At 36.3% G+C, this 24929-nt stretch overlaps 1 protein-coding gene across 1 annotated transcript in view; it reads left to right on the top strand.

Moving 5' to 3' along the window:
* The window catches only part of DOCK5 (dedicator of cytokinesis 5), a gene marked incomplete in the record, with an annotated part of 3482443 nt that overhangs the window by 1879373 nt on the left and 1578141 nt on the right, over nucleotides 1-24929 (top strand). Inside the window, 1 exon segment of the mRNA XM_044083155.1 lies at nucleotides 22490-22590. Coding sequence (XP_043939090.1) covers nucleotides 22490-22590 — 101 coding nt within the window.

Below are 24929 nucleotides of genomic sequence, written 5' to 3'. Positions count from 1 at the left end.
ATGGAGAATGTGTCTTTCCTGAATATTTTAGATTTAAAACCTCTATTCTTTTTTTGAATATTACCATCCAAGTAATTCATTTCCTCACTGTTAAATTCATAAGTAAACTTTAAAAAAAAGTGTAGTTTCACACAAATCTAAAAATGTTTTAAGGGTGCTTTCTGTGCTGACCCAACAGAAGACATATGCCGTCTAAAAAGCGTCCATAAAATTTCCAGTGTTGCCAGTACTCTGAGTTCAATACATAATTGTTTTCCCAATATGCCAAAATAATAGCATAAGTAGGTGCGCAATGCCAAAAGTACGGAAGTGTTGTTTTAACTACAGAACTGTTCTGGGCAGTTTACGGAGAGCGTGGTGTCTTTTGCTTCTGGATTTTGTGTTTTGGTGTTGCTTGGTTTATTTTTAAACCTCTGAAGTGTTTGCCAAAAGTACGGAAGTGTTGTTTTAACTACAGAACTGTTCTGGGCAGTTTACGGAGAGCGTGGTGTCTTTTGCTTCTGGATTCAATACATAATTGTTTTCCCAATATGCCAAAGTAATAGCATAAGTAGGTGCGCAATGCGCACCCATTGCTGCACCCCTGAGTTGTTTGTAAAACTCCCCTTCAAAAAATATAAAATTATTATATAAAATTATTCTTTAAAACAAAGTCCTTAAAATTAAGACCGTCCGAAATTCATTGAAGATGTCTCTGAAGTCAGCTAAAGTTTCCTCAAACCACCTCAGACCTCTATCGTGTGGTATACATGTGAACAAGTCAATTACATCTAAAGTGATAAAACATAAATTATCAGAATACAGTGCATCATTCAACCTTCTTAAAAAATCCCAGGAATCATTTAAAATGTTATCATTGCCCATAAGTTTTTTAATTTTGTGATCTACTTATTTGGCTAAAGGTGCTGTAACAGACCTCTCTGCAGAAACTATGGGTCTTGAAGGCGAGTCGGTAGGATTCTTGTGCAGCTTCGGAATGCCAAAAATAGATGGGCCTCTCTGTTTTTCTACATGTAAAAAGTAGGTTTCTCTATCTATCAAGCCTTCCATCAGTAAATCATTCAAGCATACTGATGTTTTCCTGCAGGCAATATTCACTTCATTAATTGAAACCCTTGTATATTTATTTTCATCACTTAAAATCTCTAACATTTTTCCTTCGTAAGTTATTTGGTCCATCAGTGCCACACACCCCCACACACCTTTGTCAGGCTTCATCACTCTCAAGTTTTTGTTGTCCCTGCATGTCTGCAAAATTTCTCTTTCGTCAATTGTCATGTTGGGTTTTACTTTATTTTTGAGTGCTTTCCTTAGTTCATTTTCTACAACCACCTCAAAATTCTTAAGTTGGGAGTGCAAAGGTGGGTTAAAAGTACTTCTCTTTGTCAATTTATCCCCAGTATTCCTAATTTCTTGTCCACTAAAAAACAATTACAATTTTTTCTTTCTAATAAACAGTTTGAGGTCCACAATTGCATTAAAAACATGTGCTTTTAACCTAGGTATAAAAGTGTAACCTTCTGAAAACAAATCAAAATGTGTTTTATTAACACTTATATTTGTGTAGTTAAAAATGTTAAAGCCATTACAACTGTAGAGTGAGAGTGATGAAGCCTGACAAAGGTGGGGGTGGTGGTATTGATGGACTACATAACTTACAAAGGTAAAATGTCAGAGATTTTAAGTGATGAAAATAAATATGCAAGGGTTTCAGTTAATGAAGTGAATATTGCCTACAGGAAGTTATCAGTAAGCTTGAATGATTTACTGATGGAAGGCTTGATGGAGAAACCTACAACTGTTTACACTTGGAAAAACCGAGAGTCCCATCTATTTTTGGCATTCCAAAGCTGCGCAAGAATCCTAACAACCCCCCTTAGGACACATAGTTTCTGCAGAGGGGTCTGTTACAGCACCTTTAGCCAAATATGTAGATCATAAAATTAAAAAACTTGTTATGGGCAATAACATTTTAAATGATTCTTGAGAGGCACTATATTCTGATAATTTGTTTCATCACTTTGGATGTAATTGACTTGTTCACATATATACCGCACGATATAGGTCTGAGGTGGTTTGAGGAAACTTTAGCTGACTTCAGAGACATCTCCTTCAATGAATTTTGGACAGCCTTAATTTTAATGGACTTAGTTTTAAAGAATAATTTTATATTTTTTGAAGGGGAGTATTACAAACAACTCAGGGGTGTAGCAATGGGTGCGCATTGCGCACCTACTTATACTAATATTATTTTGGCATATTGGGAAAACAATTCTGTATTGAACGCGGAGTATAGGCAACACTGGAAATTCTATGGATGCTATTTAAATGACATCTGTCTCTCTTGGGTCAGCACAGAAAGTACCTTTAAAACATTTTTAGATTGTGTGACACTACAAATTTTTTAAAGTTTACTTATGAATGTAACCGTGAGGAAATTAATTACTTGGATGTTAATATTCATATATAGGATGACATCTGATGACCAGGACTTCAGAGAATGAGTGTGATTTTTGAGAAAACTATTTTTGGATAGAGGTTACCACAGTAAAATGTTGAATGAAATATACACTGAGGTATCCAATGCAAGGAAAACTGTTTGCCCCAGTTCTTAGTAGAAAGAATTTGGTTTATGAAGAAAAAACAAATGGAGATGTGAGTAATGATGCATACTATTCAGCATTCATTATTGCGTATGATGGTGAAGCAGGCTTGGTGAGGAAAATAATTGAAAATGAATGGAACAAATTTGCTAGGATATCAGATTTAAACCACATACTTGACAAAGCATTCAAATTTGTATACCGTAAAGATAGCAACATGAAACACCTGTTAGAGAGAGGTACACCTCATGAAAGAAATGGGAGATTATTAAGCAATAAGAGAGGCACATTTAAATGTGGGGGTTATGCCCAAAGTTCAAATGTTTTAACAGGCGATACGGTTCATTTGAAATCCAGGAATAGGATTATTAGTACAAATGGATATGCTAACTTTAACACAAAAGGGATTATATATCTAGCTTTATGCAAAATGTGATTCATTCTACGTAGGGAAAACGGAAAGGATGTTTAAGCAAAGAGTGTATGAGCATTTGTATGACATCAGGAGAAATTGTGAGAATAATGCTTTGTATAGACACACACACACATGTACAGGAGCTGAGTTTTGCTTCTTTGTCATAGAAATAGTGGTCAAGGATCCAAGGGGAGGAGCTTGGGGAAACCAGGTTAGAATATAGGGAGCTGTACTGGCAGGTAGTTTTAAAGGCTGGTAGACACCCAGGTTTAAACAACAGTTTCCCTTATGCCAGTACTGAAATTGAGATTTGCAAAGCTGTAAAACTTATATATGCAAAACTGTGAAACTTCTTATTTTATTAAGTTGATGTATTGTTCATTATTCACTGTTTTTAACATATATACAAAAAAGGCCATTTAACACATATATTTGTGACATATATATTTTTTAATGATTTTAATTTATTTTCAAAATGTCCACTAGAGGGTGCTCTTACATTAGTTTTTAATGAAGTATATCATTTATTACATTTTTATTCATTTATTCATTCACCTATTATATTTATTAAAGTAATTCATATTTAAACTGTTCTTTGAAACTGTTTTTTACAAGTTTTAATATATTTTAATGTATTAAACAAGTTATGTGTAGGATGGAGGGGGAACTTTACATTTGATAGTATTTATTAATTGGAAGCTGAATTTTATTGGTTACTTGTGTTAATGATCGATATTTAAACGGTTTGTGGGAGTTAGTATGCTTGTCTGATGAAGTTACAAGATGAAACCATGGAACAGTGTGTGTATAGCGTTTGTGTTGGTTTCATTCGTGTACTGAATAAAAGACTCTGGTTTGTGAACGGCCGGTATCCGGTGCCTATTTAAGTTTCTTAGCAGGATATAACCCGTAGAACTAAGGATATTTGCAAAAGTGATCATTCAAACATCTGCTGTTATGAAAGTTTACTTACTCAACTGTACTTTCTTGAAAGCATTGACTTACCTAAGTGGAGCCATTTCCTAAGGTTATTGTGAGAAACATGCTGTTGCATTAGGGTCTGGTTGAGAGTCCAGATTTTTTACACAATTTGGAGACAAGTGGATATCTGCCAGGATGCTACTTAGTTGCAGGATACAGAGGATAGATAGAATGATGGTACTTTTAATGTTTGTTTAGTATGAATGACATTCAGAAAAATATCGTTATTGGAGTTTTGCAGTAGTTTTGACGGGGAATTTTGGCTAAATGTGTGGGCATTGTTAATCTGGGATGTTCACTGTTGCACACATTGCAGAATAAACTGCTTTGGATCATGATGTAATGTTGTTAGAAGTAACAGGAATTATTTAGAGGGACTGACAAAGGTTAAAGTATTACAGAATAGGTGGAAATTCACAGAACAAGAAGAGTCACAATTGCAGAGTGCTATAGAGAAAATAAGCGACTACCTGAATGGTATATATAGGAGTTTAGAAAGATTGCTGTTAAGCAACTGTTTTTTTGTTTCTCATAATATCTACAGTGCAGAAAAGCTTTAAGCACAGTGGCTCAGCAACAGAAAGTAGAGAGTTGTTGCCAAGTTTAGGGAGGCTATAACAAGGAAACTAACCATAGATCATATAGAGGTGTTAGAAATATTTCAGAAATTTTATGAAAATCTGTATACAGCAGAGAAATGTGGAAATCAAGAGAAAGTACAAATGGAAATGTTTATATTAGAACTAAATATGTCCAGGTCAGAGGTAGATGAGGCTCTGTTACCAACAGACTAGGAGGAGATGTAATAATAAATGATGTATAACAAATCTACAGGAAAGCAGTCAGGAATAAATGGTATTCCTGTAGCAGTTTAGAAGCTAGGAAGGAGGAAAGTGATAAAGGTATGAAAGGTTTTGTTTAACAGTATTTTAAGAGGAGGAGAAGCACCAATATTCTGAAAAAAAGGTGTGGCTGTAGTACCTAAAAATGGTAAAGACCCATTAGATCCAGCCTCATGTAGGCCCATTTTGATTCTAAAACTTTATTATATAGTGTGTTTTCTTTATAATGGCTAGAAGAATTGCAAAGATAATGCCAGAATTAATAGATGTGGATCAATGTGGTTTTGTGGAGGGGAGACAAACATTTGACAACATTAATAACTTGATGATAATCCATAGGGAAGCAAAATGTAAGAAAATATAATTTTTGTTGGGTCTTGAGGCAGAGAAAGGATGTCAGAGTAAGCTGGGATTTTGAGTAGGGCAATGGAAACATTTGCACTATTATATGAGGGATCAGAGGTGAAAATAAGTGTGTGGAGTGTCCTCTCTGATATGCCCTGTTTAAACAGAGGAACCAGGCATGGATGTCCTTTTTCCCTTTGTTATTTACGTTATATTTAGAACCATTGGCAAAGAAAATGAGGGACTCCGAAATTCAAGGATGTAATTGCCACTGTAATCAAGAAATTGCCATTGTAATGAAGAAAAGTTGGCTTTATTTGCAGATATTATTTTGTACCTGATGAAAACAGAAAAGGACATTTCAGTGTTGTGAAACATTGAGTCAATTTGAAGAAAAAAAGGCAATAGCTGTAAACAATGTACCCACACACGACTTAGTTCAGTAATGCCTGTATTTATTGGGATATGATAAAATGAAGTACTTAGGAGTATGGATTAAAAAAGATTCTGTTTTGCTAGCTAAGGATATATGGGGAGAGACTAAAAAGATAATACAATAGCTGAGAAATTTGAAGATCTGTTTTATGGATATGGGAAGCAAGATACATGCAATGAAAATGTTTTAGTCCGTTCAGTTTTATGCACAAGTCAGGCACATTTTTATCAGTCAGTGAAGAAGTTGTAGATGGCAATTGAGTTCAAGGATTTTATCTGGGAGGGGAAAAGGGCAACAGTCAAGTGGGATAAGTTTTATCCTTTCAGTAGAACAAGGTAGTTTGGGAGTACCTGATTTGAATGGGGTATTTGAGAGCTACACAGGGCTCCTATGCATAGCACAAGCAGAAAGCTATAAATCTAAATGGAAAGGGATGATGAAATGCAGGGTGGTGCTCAAGAGAAAAGAAGAGACTGAGATTTTGAATGCAGATTCATAAGGAGAATAACATTATCGATACAGAATATTTATATTGGTAAATTTGAAGAAAGTATTTGAAGAACTGAGCAAACATGGAAATGGAAAAAGATTCTGCTGATAGGGATGACTGCAATTAGGGGTACAGAGAGAGTAGGCAAGTTGGGTCTGGAATTTACTGCAGAAAACTGAAATAGGAACCAAGGTATTGGAATCAAGTAATTAGAAAGGGAAATGTAATAAAATATGAAGAAGCCAAGACTTCATCTGGACTGTAGGATAGAGATTGATTTCCCTCTCAAGGATGGATATCAGAGTATAGGCAAATGGGAAATAAATAGCGGGATCCTAAGTGAATGACCAGTACTGCATTATAGAAGAATCTAAAACAGAAGCTACTGTTCAAAAGGTATAATTAGTATATCATATAAAATTGCATGTTCTTATAGTAATCAGTCAGAGTATGTTAGAAAAGATTGAGATGCTGGATAAGTAATTCATTAAAAAAACGGTGGGAGGATATATGTATGGCTCCCAAATATGCACTAAAGTCTAGATGATTTAGAATCTTTGCTTAGAAGTGTTTGCATAGGTATTTTTATACTGTAAACATCTTCTTTCGGCTTTTACTGGTTAGGGGTCGCCACAGCAGATCACCTGTCTGCTCATGATTGGTAGTGAAGTTTTATGGTGTCGAGTTGCCAGCCCGGTGCCCAGCCTTCCACAGAAGGAACACACGCACGCACACATGCCTAGGACCAACTTAGAGTGTCCAATCCACCTACAGCATGTCTTTGGGATGTGGGAGGAAACCCACGCGACCACAGGGAAGACATGCAGAATCTGCACAGAAGGCACGCCAGCTGAGAATTGAACCAGAGAACCTCTTGCTTTGAGGTGGCAACGCTAACCGCTGCATTTTTATACTGTAAGCATACTCCAAGGAATGTTTCCTCAAGGAGATATCAAATGTTGGAGGTGTGATGGGGAAGAAAGAGGTAATTGGAAACACATTTTGAGGAGTGCAATTAATTGACAGACTCTAAAAGTCCCTGCAGCCTATACTGTCAGAAATACCGAGTGAGCAGATAGATGCAACTAAGCAAATTATTTTTTTGAGCTATAATACAGTATCGGAATTGCCTAGATATAGTAAGGCCTTGCTGAGTTTAATTCTGGTAGCTGCCAAAAAAGCAGTTACTAGAAAATGGAAATGAAAGTCTAAACCATCTGTACTAGAAGTAGTGAATAGAGTAATGGAGATAAAAGAATTGGAAGTAGGATCTATAGAAATGGGTATGAGCAAATCAAGTAGAAAAAATGGGAATTGTGGAAGCAATATATGCAGAATAATGTTTCTGAGGAGGAATGAGATTTAAGGGAAGGCACGAATTAGCTATGGTAATGTTTGACCGCGACTGTTTAGAAAGTTATAGGTGATGTATAATATTTGCAACTTAAAATGCATCAGTATGGTTTGTTTTCATTTATATAACTGTATGATTGCCTGTGACAAGTGGTCATTCAGTAAAGATGTTTCTTGTTTGTTTAAAAAAATAAAAATAAAAAAATAAATGTAGTGCTCTTACAGTGAATGTTGTCCCACTGAGTTTGATTGAAGTTTAGTGGGCTGCATAGGAGTAAGTCATTTGTCTGGTTCCTTTAGACAAGAAGTTATGTGGAAAGACTAGGATTAATTTTGTTTAAGGACAAGTGCGTTTGGCTTGTAAGTGCAGTCTGGCTGGTGCTGCACAATATGACCTACTTCTGTGTTTGGCTAAGACGGTGTCCGTTGAAAATGTTTTGTTATAGGATTAGTTAATTCCTTTAATGTTGATGATTGCAGTATACTAATGTGGTCTTGAATGTACATATCCAGACGCGAGGTCTTAAAATCCAGTTGGAAGGAGGATGTGTAGCTGATTATATTGTGATAGTCCCACTGGTAGCTTTTACTTGCTGATTTTCCATTTGACTCAGTTTTGTTTTATGTTTTTGGAGTTTCTTTGCCAGAGAAATTTGAGCCAGGGAGCTGTTATCCTTCAGGGGTTTGGTGGTGGTGGTGGTGGTCATCTTGGCCTTTGAAAATTAAATGTGTGACTGCTCAATGGATAGGCCTGGTGGTCATGTACAATAGGTTTTGGGGAAAAGATGTTTTAAAGAGCTTCCAAATTATGAAGGTTATGCCTGCTGGGTTTTGAACAAATCAATTAACCAGGCAGTGCTTTTTAGAACTTACGAAATTGTCCTAAGATCCTCAGTCATCTCAGGAATGACATGTCTGGAAGATACATGTGAAACTATCAGAATTTTGTTAGTATGCAGATGGAGACATTTTATTGGAGGTGCTTTGGTCCAGCAGGTGCATGGGTATAAAGTAGGATTTAATATCAAGTCAAGTGTAATGAGCCCTTAAGAAATAATTATCTGTTTGTGTAGGTCTTTTTCTTTTTTCTTTTGTAGAATTTATACTTTCAGTGTCACTGGATAGTTGAATGCTAAGTATGCATAGTTTGACTAAAAGATTATATCGTTAATCTCTTCATGGGCTGTTTTATGTATGAAAGAGGTATTTATGCGAATGGTGTTCCATTCAAAAATATTTTGTGTTATTAAATTAGAATTTAAGATGCAAGACTGGACTATACATATGCCAACTTGTCTTCTTCAAAATATTTGAATAAAATAGTGTCTTATATAGATCAATTGGTCATAAACTCAGCAGATTGGTACTCGATTGCTATTTCACTGCTTCTATACACGTGCCTTCCTACAAAATTTAGAGTAGTACTGCTCAGAAACTGAAATGACTTTGCCTTGGTTAAATAGCACTGTCTGTACTTGACTATTACTAGAACATTATCTTCACTCAGTTGAGTTCACATGTTCACGTAACATCTCAAACTTTTTATATGTTGTAAGAGGACTACCTTCATCAGAAGAGGTTTTACCCTGCAGGTAGTGGCTGTTCATTTCATGTCATGCTGCTATCCTGTCCAGAGTCTTGCAAATCAAGCTTTGTTTTGTTGACTGCTCTGTAACACATTGGGTTGAAGCTTCGACTTTTATGCAAGTGATAAGAGTTTGATTAGCTGTTAGGGCATTGGAACCAGTGACAGGAGGAAGAGGAATGACATGGTACTTCTTTCTTGCCATTTCTAGGTTTGATGGCATGGTGATGTCCTACGGGTACAAAATGAAGAAAACAAGTAATGCTGGTGATTCTGGAGCTTTGCTCTGAGCCAGTACTGTAGTAGGTTGTCTGCTGTAAGAGGGAGATACCATTACACACATACTTGGGGGCATTTCCATTGTGGTGCCATTGCATGCTGACCAAGGTGACGTCAGATCATCTTTTCAGAGTAAGGAAGGATTTAACTGGAAATCCCAGCTGGCTACAGTATGACAGCTCCTTCTCTGCTCTTCTTCCTCAATCACAGGGGCTTTTTTAGTCTGAAATCTGGCAGAAAGATGTTGAGAGATGTAGCCAACAAGAAAGTAGTAGGAAAGTTAGATTGATAATCCACTTGGTTAGACTTCCAAGATGGCTGCACATTGAGTAATGGCTTCACTGTAACTCTACCAGTGTGAAACAGAAACTCAACAGAAAAGGCCAATAGATTTTTGTATTTATGGGTAATTTTCAATAACTGTCTAGTAAGTGTACTGCCTGGATGCCAGGAAAAAAGAAATACAGAGCACCTGGGAAAAAAATCAGCTACAAAAAGTGCGGAAGAAATGCTGACGGGAAAGTTCTGCAGCTGTTCACAAAAAAGCAATGCAACCTCCAGACATGACTTTGAGTAAACTACAGAAAGATACAAAACAATTGCACACAGACCTGGTTAAAATAAATGCAACCCTGATGGACAACACTGATGATCGACACAAACTGCAAAGGACTGGAAAAATGTATTAAGCTTTCAACAGATATTCAGATGAGGTAACAACGCTGCAAAAATAAGAGGTTGAAATGAAGAAAAGGCTGGCTGAGCATGGCACTGCTCAGGAAAAGTTGTTTAAAAAATAATAGAAGTAGAGGACAGAGCAAGTTGGGAAAACCTGAGATTTTCAGCTGTACTAGAGAAGCTGGAAGGAACAGACTGCATTCATTTTATGAAAGTACAAATAAGCAGTTGGACTGGTATTCCACAGCAGGAGTTGTTAGTTGAAAAGGTGCATTGTGTGTATGCTCCAAACCTGGCTATGAGAAAGCAGCCTAGACCATGAATAGTAAAGATGCCATCTTACCAACAGAAAGAGTTGACTCTGACAAAACTGGGGCAGAAACACAAAATACTAAAAGTAGGAGATAGAGTTCGTGGGGAATGATTACTCATTGTACACCAGGCAGAAGAGTAAATTCATTCCACTATTCACGAAATGTTGAGACGCAGGTGTGAGGTTCAAATTGCTGTTCCCAGCTGTCTTCAAGTTATTCTTCCTTGGAGGGACAATCATTTTTGATGAAGTAAATGCTAAGGAGGAAATGCAAATGTTTGTCCAGCAAAAAGTGAGCTGGCAAACAGAGATACTGCTTCTTGTTCTGGTAATCAAGACCATCGAGAGACTGTACTTGTGAAACCTTTTCCACTGTTTCAATGGAAAATGTTAGAGAGAAGGAAGGGAACACGAGAGCTGATTAGAATAATCAAGAGTACGTTGGAAATGAAGCAGAGACAAGTTTTGGGAGATGGAGATGAACAGTAATAAAACCAGCCACTTAATTTGAGATTGCAATGCAAGGATTATATTTGTGAAATATGACAGAACAAGAAAATCTGGAAATACTGGACTTTTTCTGAATTTGTTGGACTTTTGGGGGCCTCTAAAGTATATGCCCTACTTCATGTAATTTTTGTTCATAAAAATGCTTTGGTGAATGGAAGATATGGGAGAAATTTAACTGTAAGTAAAGAAAACTTTTTTCCTTAATATTACTGTTTTGTGGTGCATGGTTTTCTTTGTATGCTGTAAAGTAAAGTTTTCTTAGTTATTTTTAAGTGTAATAGGGATTGTAAATAGGTGCTGCTGTTCTTTTCCTTTCTCATTTCTTGTTCTGTTTTAAGAAATATAGGCACTGCAATGTAAAAAACAGCCCAGTTAAAAGAGCAATGCAAAAAAAATGTATGCCTTTCTCTATCCTTGCATTGGGGATGACTGGATTAAGGACCTTAGATTAATTTAGTAAGAAGTTTTAAGAGGAAGCCAGTAAATATAAAAGAATATTGAACATTGAGGCTTTTTAGTAGTAAATGAATGTATGACTAGTAGCAGTTCTGTAGTCTGGCCCTCATGTCTTTATGGAAACAATCTGATGAAGAGAAATTAACTATCTGTTTCTCATGTTTGCATAGAGACAATCTTATAATTAGAAATTGGTTGCAGTATGGTGGAGAGTGATTTGCTGAAGAAAAAAATAAAAGAATTGTTATGGCTAGGCTTGTATAGGCCCTAGGGCTGATAGCCTAGTACCAACCTATGAACCGGCTAGAAGGTAATGTTCTTTGAAAGCATTCAGGGGTTTCCCAGCTTGGAGAGCTATAAAGATCAGCCAAAACCAGTTATCACTTGGTAGAAGCACAGGCTGTACCAGGCATCTTAGCAGGGATAACCTTTTTTTTTTTTTCGGTTAACTCAAGTTTGAGTGTGGCTGTCAGTTTCAGACAATTTGTTCCTATTAGGAGGGTTAAACTTCAATATTTGAAGATGGTATGTAGCTTCATGTTAGTATTAAATTAATAGGCTTTTGGGGGGAATTGGGGGTTTGTTTTTTTTTTCGTTTGAGGGCTTTCAGTAAACAGTTTTGTAAGATGTGACAGGCTCAAATGGATATGACAAGAAACAGCTATATAAAAGTTCAACCTGCTAAACAGTGTATATATGTAACACAAAAGCTGGAACTAAACATTTAACAAAATAGGTGTATATAAAAGGTGGGAATAATAACTTTAATACAGTGATGCTTTCTGTAATGTCTTTAAATATCAGTGGTCTCACAGATAAATGCAAAAAAGAAGGAATAGTGAACTGTATTAAAAAATGTATAGTGCAGATAGCTAGGTTACAGGGGACACACTTAGAAATAACGGAACATGTGTATTTAATAAAGAAAGGTTTGCAGGATGGTTATTCAGCAGAATATCTGGGACAAAGGAAAAGCGGAGTACTTATATTAATTGCAAGAGGAGCTCCAATAGTGATAGAAGAGGGTAAAAAAAGAGATGATAATAGCATATTTGTAGTGCTAAGGGGCTGCTGGCAAAGGAGGAGGATTACACTGGCATGTATTAATTTTCCACCTAAAACTGTTATAATGGAGCTTAAGAACATTCTGGGAGAAATAATTAGCTTTCAGCAAGGACCATTGCTTGTATTTGGGGACTGGAATTTTATTTGCAGCAGTGGAGATTTATTTGGAGGGCCCAGAAGGGAAAGTATAAGAAAGGAGGGTAGATTTTTGAAAACAATTATGAAAATATTTGACAGTGGAAGATGTGAATTCAGTAATAGCAATTTGGAGTGAATTTGCATATTATTCCTCAAGATATAAAAACTGGGCTAGGCTAGACAGAATTTACATTTCACAGGGAAATGTGTATTTAATTTATGGTTTTGATATGCGCCCAATAACTATTTCAGATCATGTGCCATTAATTAAAATAAAAAAACAGGGTAATGTAATAAAAATGAGGGACAGGTGATTTCCCACATATCTAAGAGAAGAATTTAAGGAATGGGTAGTGGAGATTATTCAGGAGCTATTGGAGAGGATAGAAAATACTTCTGAAAATATAGCTAAGGAGTGGGATAAAATTAAGGTGGGGTTTAAAATTAGGGTGGAAATAAAGGGAGCTATGGTTAAGAAGCAACAAGAATTATTTAGAGGGACTGACAAATGTTTAAGTATTGCAGAATAGGGGGAATCTCACAGAACAAGAAGAGGATCAACTGCAGAATGCCAAGCAGAAAGTAAGGGATTACCTTGATAATATACACAAGTTTAGAAAGATTGCTGTTAAGCAACTGTTTTTTTTGATGATAACACTAGAGCACAAAAACTTTTAGCACAGCGACTCAGGCAACCAAAAGTATAAAGTGCTAGTCACCAAGCTTAGGGAGCCTATAACAAGGAAGGCAACAATAGATCCTGTAGAGGTATTAGAAATATTTCAGAAATTCTGTGAAAGTCTGTATAAAGCAGAGAAATATGGAAAGCAAGAAAAGATATAAATGGAAATGTTTATGGAGGAATTAAATATGCCAAGGTTAGAAGTAGTTGAGGCTCAATTACTAACGGTTAGGATAGGAGGAGACGAGATAAAAATTGTGATGTATAACCAATCTACAATAAAGTGCCTGGAACAGATGGTATTCCTGTGGAAGTTTGGAAGCTAGGAGGGAAAAGATCTGGAAGGTTTTGCTTAACAGTATTTTAAGAGAAGTACCACCAGTTGCCTGCAAGAATGCGATGGTAGCTGTAATACCTAAAGAGAGTAAAGATCCATCAGATTTAGCTTCATGCAGGTCCATTTCAATTCTAAACCATGATTATAAAGTCTTCATGTCTGTAATAGCTGCAAGAATGGGTAAAGTAATGCCAAATTGGTAGTTATGGATCATTGTGGTTTTGTGGAGGGGAGGCAAACATTTGACAACATTAATGGAACATTATAAATAAGAAAAATACAACGCCAGAACATACACAGGAGTGACAGTGGCATACAGTTCCACGAAAAAAGATTTAACTGCCAAATCCATGGATAAAATAAACTCCTCCAAAGATGTTTAAAAAGTTTATTGCATGCACAAGTAAGCACATTCACCCGTAGGCTTTTTCAGACTTTAACACTCAATATAATAATGATAAGTTTAAATAAAAGGAGAACACTCCTGATAGGTTCAAAAACCTCACATCAATTCAAATTCAAGTTCCTGTCGCTTTTAAAGCTAAACACACAAATATCATTAAAACATATATATAAAAGTATATGACAATACAAACCAACTCAATATTATGAATGCATATATCTAAACACATCTTTACAGATATCAGTTAAAATACACTAGAAATATATATAAAAACATATACATAAAGAACATATATAAATAATGTATACAGTTAATAAAAACCTATTGCAATTTAGGTTTAAGCAGTCTCTTCTTACGTAAAATGGGCTGTAGTTGAACTCTGTCATTTAATCCAGGGGACCTGTCTGCTCTACAACGAATAATCCATCTCAATTCACACTCCTGTGTAAAGTTGTCAATGTCACCCCCTCTAATACTAGAAATTATCCTTTGCATGACACAAAACTTGAAAGAATGAGATACTCCCATATGTTTAGAATGTTTAGCTAGGGCATTATGTTCTGAGTCTAAACGTGTATGATAGACATGTTCTCTAACACGTTCTCTAAGTTGCCTGCTGGTTTTCCCATTGTAGAATGCTGTGCAGGAAATGCATCTAGCAAGATAAACAACATGGGTACTCAAACAATTAGTTCCAGTATGAAACAAGAACTTACGTTTAGTGACGGGATGTATAAAGCTCTCATCAGTGTCTATGTATTGACACTGATTGCATTTGGTACAAGGTATAGTATTATACATATAGTCAATAGAGCTAACATTGTTGGCCACAGGATAGTGGCATAACATACGTTTCAAATTTTGCTTGTTCTTAGACAAACTTAGGTTGACTTCCTACCACATTGCTGACATCCATGTCAAGTAAAAGGTATCCCAATGTTTTTCACTGATTTCTCTAACTTGTCCTTTATCCTTTGTGAAATACATCGGTATCCTTATTTCACATAATTTTATAATGCTATTGACTTGTTCATCATCATTCCACTCAGAAAAATATGGACGTGCCCTTGAATCCCTGAGTCCATTCACTTCAACTACAGTCCTATCAATATCAATTTCACTATAACACCTCTCAGTTAACCTATTCCTAAGCTCAGATAATTCCTGTAAATAGCCTTCATACGTTGGATTAAGTCTTGACGTTCTCATCATCTGACCCTTCACAACATTGTCAAAAACATATTTAGGGTGTATGCTGTGTCTGTGCAACAGCGTATTCTTATAACACGCTTTCTTGTGGACCGAAGTGTTTAACAACCCGCTACTAAGTCTGATTATGTTAACATCCAAAAAAGATATATCTGTCAAAGAAAAGCAAACAGAAAACTTGAGAAACCCAGTCAAACTGTTCATAACATCAGCAAATTCCAAAAGACTTGTTTCATCACCCTTCCAAATAAGGAAGAGGTCGTCTACAAATCTCCTGTAAAATCCAACGTACTGCTTGAAAGTGTCCAAAGGAAACAATAATTCTTCTTCCCAATCTGCCATCACAATATTGGCGTAGCTATTGGCACAGGGAGTGCCCATAGCTACGCCATCTTTCTGTAAATAAATATCATCAAAAATGAACAGATTATTACAGAGCACTGTTTCCAAAAACAGTGCAAGGAGATCTATGGTCACATAATCCAAATCTGACTTGGTCTTTAAATAATGTAGCACTCTAAGTACACCTAAATCATTAGGTATAACAGTGAACAGACTAGTAACATCTAAAGTAACAAGAATGTAATGATCATGGTCATTCAATGTCCTAGTATAATCATATAAATCCAAAAGAAAATGTTTCCCGTCTTTCAAAATAAAATGACTGAAATTAACTATAGGCCTAAGATGGTGTTCTAAAAATACCGAAAAAGATTCAGTAAGCCATCCCTGCCCAGCAACTATGGGTCGCATGGGTGGCTTACTCAAGGACTTGTGAACCTTCGGTAAACCCTGTATCACCGGTATCAATGGAGTACATACTTTCAAATATTTAAACAGGGTCCAATTAATATTCTGGCTCTTGACCAAGTCATCTAACATGTCATATACCCGAAAAACTTTACTACTTACTTCATCCATATCAATTTTCTCATAAAATAATTAATCGCTTAGCATACTCTTCATGCTTTCAAAATAATCTGTACGATCCATTATAACAACAGGGCCACCCTTGTCAGCTGGCCTAACAATGATGGATTGATCATTCCTTAAGTCAGAGAGTACTCCTCTCTGATGGAAAGTCAGATTGTGTCTCCGACCTCTAGTCTTCTGACGGTGTTCTTCATTATAGTACCTATATAGATCATTCTCTACCAATTTAGAAAAAGTATCCAATAAGGGGTGTAACAACGGTGTATAAACACTGTTAGGATGAAACGTAGCTGATTGTGTTCTTATGTGGTCTAGACTAGAGGTTGGAGACACAATCTGACATTCCATCAGAGAGGAGCACTCTCTGACTTAAGGAATGATCAATCCATCATTGTTAGGCCAGCTGACAAGGGTGGCCCTGTTGTTATAATGGATCGTACAGATTATTTTGAAAGTATGAAGAGTATGCTAAGCGATTAATTATTTTATGAGAGAATTGATATGGATAAAGTAAGTAGTAAAGTTTTTCGGGTATATGACATGTTAGATGACTTGTTCAAGAGCCAGAATATTAATTGGACCCTGTTTAAATATTTGAAAGTATGTAATCCATTGATACCGGTGATACAGGGTTTACCGAAGGTTCACAAGTCCTTGAGTAAGCCACCTATGCGACTCATAGTTGCTGGGTAGGGATGGCTTACTGAACTTTTTTCGGTATTTTTAGAACACCATCTTAGGCCTATAGTTAATTTCAGTCATTTTATTTTGAAAGACAGTAAACATTTTCTTTTGGATTTATATGATTATACTAGGACATTGAATGACCATGATCATTACATTCTTGTTACTTTAGATGTTACTAGTCTGTTCACTGTTATACCTAATGATTTAGGTGTACTTAGAGTGCTACATTATTTAAAGACCAAGTCAGATTTGGATGATGTGACCATAGATCTCCTTGCACTGTTTTTGGAAACAGTGCTGTGTAATAATCTGTTCATTTTTGATGATATTTATTTACAGAAAGATGGCGTAGCTATGGGCACTCCCTGTGCCAATAGCTACGCCAATATTGTGATGGCAGATTGGGAAGAAGAATTATTGTTTCCTTTGGACACTTTCAAGCAGTACGTTGGATTTTACATGAGATTTGTAGTCCTCTTCCTTATTTGGAAGGGTGATGAAACTAGTCTTTTGGAATTTGTTGATGTTATGAACAGTTTGTCTGGGTTTCTCAGGTTTTCTGTTTGTTTTTCTTTGACAGATGTATCCTTTTTGGATGTTAACATAATCAGACTTAGTAGCGCGTTGTTAAATACTTCAGTCCACAGGAAAGCGTGTTATAAGAATACGCTGTTGCACAGACACAGCATGCACCCTAAATATGTTTTTGACAATGTTGTGAGGGGTCAGATGATGAGAGCGTCAAGACTTAATCCAACGTATGAAGGCTATTTACAGGAATTATCTGAGCTTAAGAATAGGTTAACTGAGAGGTGTTATAGTGAAATTGATATTGCTATGACTGTAGTTGAAGTGAATGGACTCAGGGATTCAAGGGCACGTCCATATTTTTCTGAGTGGAATGATGATGACCAAGTCAATAGCATTATAAAATTATGTGAAATAAGGATACCGATGTATTTCACAAAGCATATAGGACAAGTTAGAGAAATCATTGAAAAACATTGGGATACCCTTTTACTTGACAAGGATGTCAGCAATGTGGTAGGAACTCGACCTAAGTTTGTCTTTAAGAACAAGCAAAATTTGAAACGTATGTTATGCCGCTATCCTGTGGCCAACAATGTTAGATCTATTGACTGTATGTATAATACTATACCTTGTAACAAATGCAATCAGTGTCAATACATAGACACTGATGAGAGCTTTATACATCCCGTCACTAAACGTAAGTTCTAGTTTCATACTGGAACTAATTGTTTGAGTACCCATGTTGTTTATCTTGCTAGATGCATTTCCTGCACAGCATTCTACATTGGGAAAACCAGCAGGCAACTTAGAGAACGTGTTAGAGAACATGTCTATCATACACGTTTAGGCTCAGAACATAATGCCCTAGCTTAAACATTCTAAACATATGGGAGTATCTCATTCTTTCAAGTTTTATGTCATGCAAAGGATAATTTCTAGTATTAGAGGAGGTGACATTGACAACTTTACACAGGAGTGTGAATTGAGATGGCTTATTCGTTGTAGAGCAGACAGGTCCCCTGGATTAAATGACAGAGTTCAACTACAGCCCATTTTACGTAAGAAGAGACTGCTTAAACCTAAATTGCAATAGGTTTTTATTAATTGGTATACATTATTTATATATGTTCTTTATATATATGTTTTTATATATATTTCTAGTGTATTTTTAATTGATATCTGTATAGATGTGTTTAGATATATGCATTCATAATATTGAGTTGGTTTGTATTGTCATATACTTTTATATATATGTGTTAATGATATTTGTGTGTGTTTAGCTTTAAAAGCGACAGGAACTTGAATTTGAATTGATGTGAGGTTTTTGAACCTATCAGGAGTGTTCTCCTATTATTTAAACTTATCATTATTATATGGAGTGTTAAAGTCTGAAGAAGCCTACGGATGAAAGCGCTTACTTGTGCATGCAATAAACTTTTTAAACATCTTTGGAGGAGTTTATTTTATCCGTGGATTTGGCAGTTAAATCTTTTGTCGTGGCACTGTACGCCATTGTCGCTCCTGTGTATGCTCTGGCATTGTATTTTTCTTATTTATATTGTTTTGAGCACAGGAGCGTTTATCCCTTTGCTGGTTCTATTTCTGCTATTTGATTAATGGAACATTGATGATCCATAGGGACGCAGAATGTAAGAAAATACTATTGTTATTGGGTCTTGATGCAGAGAAAGCATTTTACAGAGTAAGGTTGGACTTTATGACAAGGGCAATGGAAGCATTTGAAAAAATATAAGGTTGATTGGGAGGATATATGAGAGATCAGAGACGAAAATTGAAATTGGTAGGGTCCTTTATGATAATTTTTGCTTGAGCAGAGTAACCAGGCCAGGGGTGTCCTCTTTCCTTTTTGTTGGTTGCATTATATTTAGAACCCTTGGCAAACAAAATAAGGGACTCAGAAATTCAAGGATATAATTGGTATGGTAATCAGTAAAAGCTGGCTCTGCTTGCAGATAAAAGTTTATACCTGACAAAAGCTGAAAGAGATGTTAGTTTTGTGGAACATTTTGAGAGAGTTTCAAATCGTTTCAGGATGCAAATTTAATGAAGCTAAAACAAAGACAATAACAGTAACTTATATACCTACATATGAATTGGTTCATTATTGTCCATATTTATGGGGACATAAGATGAAATATTTAGAGGTATGGATTAAAAATTATTATTGTGTGGCAGCTAAGGATATGTGGGAATAGACTAAACAAAAGATGATACAAAAACTGAGAAAATGGAACCTTTGTTACATGGATATGGATAGTAAGATACAAGCAGTTAAATGTTTTAGTCCCATTAGTCTTAAACACAGGGCAGGCATATTTTTTTATCAACCAGAGAAGTTGTGGATAGCAATTTTTAAAGAGCTGAAGGACGTTATCTGGAAGGGGAAGACTGCAAGAGTCAAGTAGGATAAGCTGATTCTTCAGTAGAACAGGGAGGATTGGGGTTACCCGATTTGAAGGGGTATTTCAGAACTGCACAGTTAAGGCTCCTTATACACAGCACAAGCAGAAAACCATAATTCAAAATGGAAAGGAATGATGATGAAAATGGGGGGGGGATGCTCAAAAAACAGAGGGAGACTGGGATTTTGGATGCAGGCCTTTAAGAAGAATAAGTCATACAGAATGTTATATATATAAAGTAGCAGAAAGTATCTTAAGAATGAAGTCAACACGGGAATGGAGCAAGAAGACTCTGTCAATAGGGATGACTACAATTAGGAATATAGACAATAGGCAAGAGGCGGCTGGAATGTATTGGAGAAAACTGGCAAAGGAACCAAGGTATTGGGAGCAAATAGCTAAAGAGGGAAATATGATAGAATGGAAAGACACCAAGACATTATTTGGACTTGAGGTTGGAGATTGCCTTCCTTATCAGGGATTGATATCAGAATATCAGCAAAGAGAGAGAAATGGGGGATCCTAAACGAAAGACCAGCACTGGTACAGATTTTACTAGAATCTAGAATAGAAGCTGCCATTAAAAAAACAATAATTAGTAAAGCATATAAAATATTGTATGATAACTATTAAGAGTCAGTCAGAGGAGGTTAGAATGGATTGGGGAAGAGAGACTGGATAAGCAATTCACAAAGAAACAATGGGAAGATATATTTATGTCTCCCACATATGCAACAAAATCTTTAATATTTATGATTTTTCCTCGGAAATGTTTAGATGCATATTTTTAGACCCCAAGTAGACTCCAGAGAAGTTTTCCTATGGTAGACTCCAAATGTTGGAGGTATGACGGGGAAGAGTTAACTGGGAACATATTTTCAAGGAGTGAGGTGAGTTGGCAGACTTTAAGAATTCCCTGCGGAATGCACTATCAGAGATGTTGGGTGGGCAGATTGGTGTGATGAGGGAGATGATTTTTCTGAGCTATGATACAGAATTGGAATTGCCTAGACATGGTAAGGGCTTGCTGTGTCTAATTATGGTGGCTGCCAAAAAAGCAATTACTAGAAAATGGAAATCAAAATCTGTACCAACTATATTAGAAGTAGTGAATATAGTAACATAGAGAAAACAACTGGAATTGACATCTTTAGGAAAAGAGCAGGGGTAAACTACATAGGAAAAAATCGGAATTGTGGGAACAGTACATACGGGGGAGGAATGAGCTTTAAAAGAAAGCAGGACTTAAATGAGCTATGTAATGTTTGACTGAAAATGACTGGGTAGATTATAAGTGATGTATAATGTCTGCAACTAGGATTGTGTCAGTGTGGCTTGTTTTCGTTTATATAAATGTATGATTGTGTCATAAGATGGTTTAATAAAGATGTTTCTTGTTTAAACTGAACAAAAATGGGAGTTGAATAGTTTGTGTAGTGTTACTAAGATTATATGATATAGCAATATATGTGAAGTATAATGTTTGTAAATGCGAACTTAATACAGTTGGATTACTTTTATATAAACGTAAATTTGCCTGTGTCACAAATGATAATTCAGTAAAGGTGTTTAAAAAAAAAAAGCTGTCGCCAACAAAGGAATCTGCTTTTGTGATACCCGGCCAAAGTGCAGCAGCCGTGACGAGAGAAGTTCCAGCCTGAGTTTTAGAGCTTTGGAAATCCCTATAACAGAGGTGATATCCTCTTCACAAAGGAGATCAGCAGGACACTTGGTAGTAAAGGAAGAGCAGCCTGTTTTTTCTTTTTCTCTCTTGTTTTTTTTTTTTTTTATGTATATATATATATATATATATATATATATATATATGAAGTCAACAAGAATAGTTTATGGTTTTAAGGCTCTTGCCAGAATGAAGGCACCTGACTCTCTCACCCTTATTAACCGCACCCCTCCACTAACTAAAATTTGGCAAACCTTTTGCTGCACAAATCCTTGTCTTAGGCAAAGGAGCTGAAGAAAAAAATACTTAAGTCTAGGATAACCCCATTCTGCAGTAGCTAGTCTTTGCTCCCCCCTTACAGCCTTCTCAGGAAAATGTGCAAAGGAACATATGGTGGTTACACAAGAAGGTTCTCCCCATGTCTTGTTTCCCTCCAACTCAAGTCTCATAGAAGGTAAGCAGAGCCCAGTGGTGCCTCCCCCACATTGGAAAACATATGGCAACAGTGATCCTAATATTCATATATGTACAGTTACACTGAGCATGCACGTACAGCTGTGCCAGGCACAGTAATAGGAGTGTCATTATTCCTGGGAAGAATACTTCCCTGGAGACAGTCTGGTGTGTAGGATAGCTGTGGCAAAATCTGCCCTGCTCTTTGATTGCCTGCTCAGAGCATAGTCTTTGACACAGATGTAAATGGTGGTTCAGGTAGCTGTCCAGGTAGAGCTACTTAATCAACATTTTCCAAGCAAAAAAGAGGGTCTGTGGAAACATTACAATTCTAAGGTTTTAATTTGCTTTATCAATGGAGTATTTGTATGTCACAGACTGATTTCCTTATTTAAATGCATTTTATATGTGGACTTTTGGAATGCTCTGTGCTAAGCGGAGCTTTTAAATGGATTTAAAATGAATACCAAGAAAGATTCCGTAATATTTTTCTTATAGAAACAGTTATTGATGTGTTATACTGTTGAAATATATAATGAATATGCAAATGTCACATTGTGTCTTCTGTTTGTTAGGTACATATCATTTAGGTAATTGGCTGCTATACTGTTGAAATGTAATGAATATGCAAGAATGACATTATCTCTTCTGTTTCTGCTAGGTATTTATCATTTCGTTAATTGGTGACATCAAGTTTCAGCATTTTAATCCAGTACTTGAAACCTATATAAGCAAGCACTTTAGCGCAACTCTGGCTTATGTGTGAGTTTTCTTGCATCTTGTCATATTACATTAAAGGTGTTGATGTGTAGGACTTAAAGTAGTTGGACTAAAGTGGATTTCATTGCTTAAGTAGCAAGTGTTGTATTTTAAAAGTTAAGTTATAAATTTCAGGAATTTGAAAAGTGAGATAATTACACTGATTTCAGTGCTGTGCATGAATATTGTGTTCACAAATTAAAGATCTGTGACTGATAGCCGTACATAATGCCTTCTTTATCTCTTTACTGCACTGTTCACAAATCTCAGTTTTTTGTTTTGTTTTTAATACCGGTCAGTGTGATTCCACTGTCTTTCTGTGTCGGGGCCAATTCAGCCAGTGCATAATTTGCTTTATTGTACTGAACCCTTCCACAGGATACCATTGGACAGGGATGCATTAATCCTTTAGACTTCCACATTACCCACCCACTCTCATAATATATGCATTGTGGATTGAGACTGCTGGATTTTACTTTATTTTTCTGTTAAATAGATTTTGTTGACATGTCCCTGTCCCCTGTCCCATTAACATCTAATTTAGTGAGTTCACTCAAATGTGTTACTTTCTCACCCATTTTTATGATGTTAAACGTGTAGTGTGTGTTTAGTGTCAGACATGAACTCAGTGAACTGCAGTTCTGGGCTGTTTATAAGCTGTAGACTCTGAAGTAACATTAGGATGTATACCAGGTATCCTAGTGTTGGTAATGGTTTGTCGGGCCAGATGGTTTCTTATAGCTAACAGTGCATGTGAATGATGTCACAGAGCAGTTAACAGGATTGTTCTGTTTGACTGACTGCTCAAGTTCAGGAAGGACATTTGATTCTTGACTAGAGTAATTTGCTTGATTTTTTTATATGACCTGGAATGTGTACAGATCAGAAGTGCTTCTTAGACTCACATAGAATCATATCAGAAATTTGGATCCCTTCAATTGTATGAAATTATTATAACAAATTGGTTACCCCTCATCACAGCACTTGTTCACTGAGTGATACTGGTAAGAAAAGTTCAGAAGTGGACAACAGATGGTAGATGACCTGCCAAAGTGAAAAAGATAGCGCCCATTGGTAGCTCTCTTTCTTCTGCTGGAGTATGAAGGGGAGTCAGAGGTTGCATTGGTACAAGCTGGGAGAGCAGAGCTTGCTGCTGTCTTGAACACTAAGCAGGTTAGCAGTTTGCAAGTTGTCATTACAGGGACTGTATCATAGTTGCTGTAATTGCAGGTTATAAACAGTGAAATTATTCAGCTTTCTTTTTAAAGGCATCAGTGAGTTATAGGTTACTGTACAAAAACGTATTGCCATCTTAAAAAAAATGACAGCTTACAAGTCATCATTCAGTGGTCCCAAATGTGATTGGTCATGGACAGTATGGGGGTGCCAGATAGTTCTGTTGCCCATGGCTCCAAACTCTGCCATTACAGCTCTGGTAGAGAGTTACAGGTTTGCTTCCTGTGTACTTAAGGCGCCATTGTCAGTGAAGTGAGTGTGTATATATAGGAGCTGGGGTGATGCTGTGTATCCATTCTCCATTGCAGGGTAGAAAATCTCATCTCTCTATCTGGAGAAAATTATTTTCTTTCCATTTATCCCTGTCATGTCATGGCTTTCCTGTGGTGTTTGTACCCTAGCCAATTACCTTACTTTGGGGCAATATGTATTGACCAAATCTTTTGAATAAGAATGAAAGGCATTAAGATGTGGCAAGCCTTTGCATAGACTGAGAGGGCAATAAGTATTATAAATAGTGCTCGAACATTGTTGTCTTCATTTAATCTTCAACCTGTGGGTTAGGCACCAATATCGATGCCGAGCCGGCCATATCCAAGCTACAGTGCCAAAACTGAGATCCTCCCCTACCCATAATGCCACTCTCTCCCTCACTACCTTAGATCCCCTTTGCTGCCATTCCAACTACAAGCAAGTCATTTGAGCTCTGTCTTCATAGTGAGTTTTTCTGAGATATTTGGGGAAATCTTCGTACCTCAGGTACTGTTTATTTCTTTTGTCTAGTTTCTAATCTTTTCCCTACGCTTGCATTCTCCATAAAAAAAAAATATATATATATATATATATATATATATATATATATATATATATATATATATATATATATATATATATATATATATATATATATATATATATATATATATGTATATATAAAATTTCTGTTCTGGTCAGGTTCCCTTTCTAATCTTTCCTATCATGGCTGATATGGGTGCGAGATTCAAAAAATGTACTGGGTGTGGACATTAACTTCCACCCTCGGATGGCCACACGCAGTGTGTATTGTATTTAAGAGTCCCTCACCTGGACACTGGGTGTTCTGTTTG

This window comes from Protopterus annectens, chromosome 9.part0 (genome assembly GCF_019279795.1).
Source record: "Protopterus annectens isolate FY-2018-M chromosome 9.part0, PAN1.0, whole genome shotgun sequence".
NCBI lineage: Eukaryota > Metazoa > Chordata > Ceratodontiformes > Protopteridae > Protopterus > Protopterus annectens.
The sequence above is the reverse complement of the archived record's forward strand: the minus strand, read 5'-3'. Positions and strand labels throughout refer to the sequence as shown.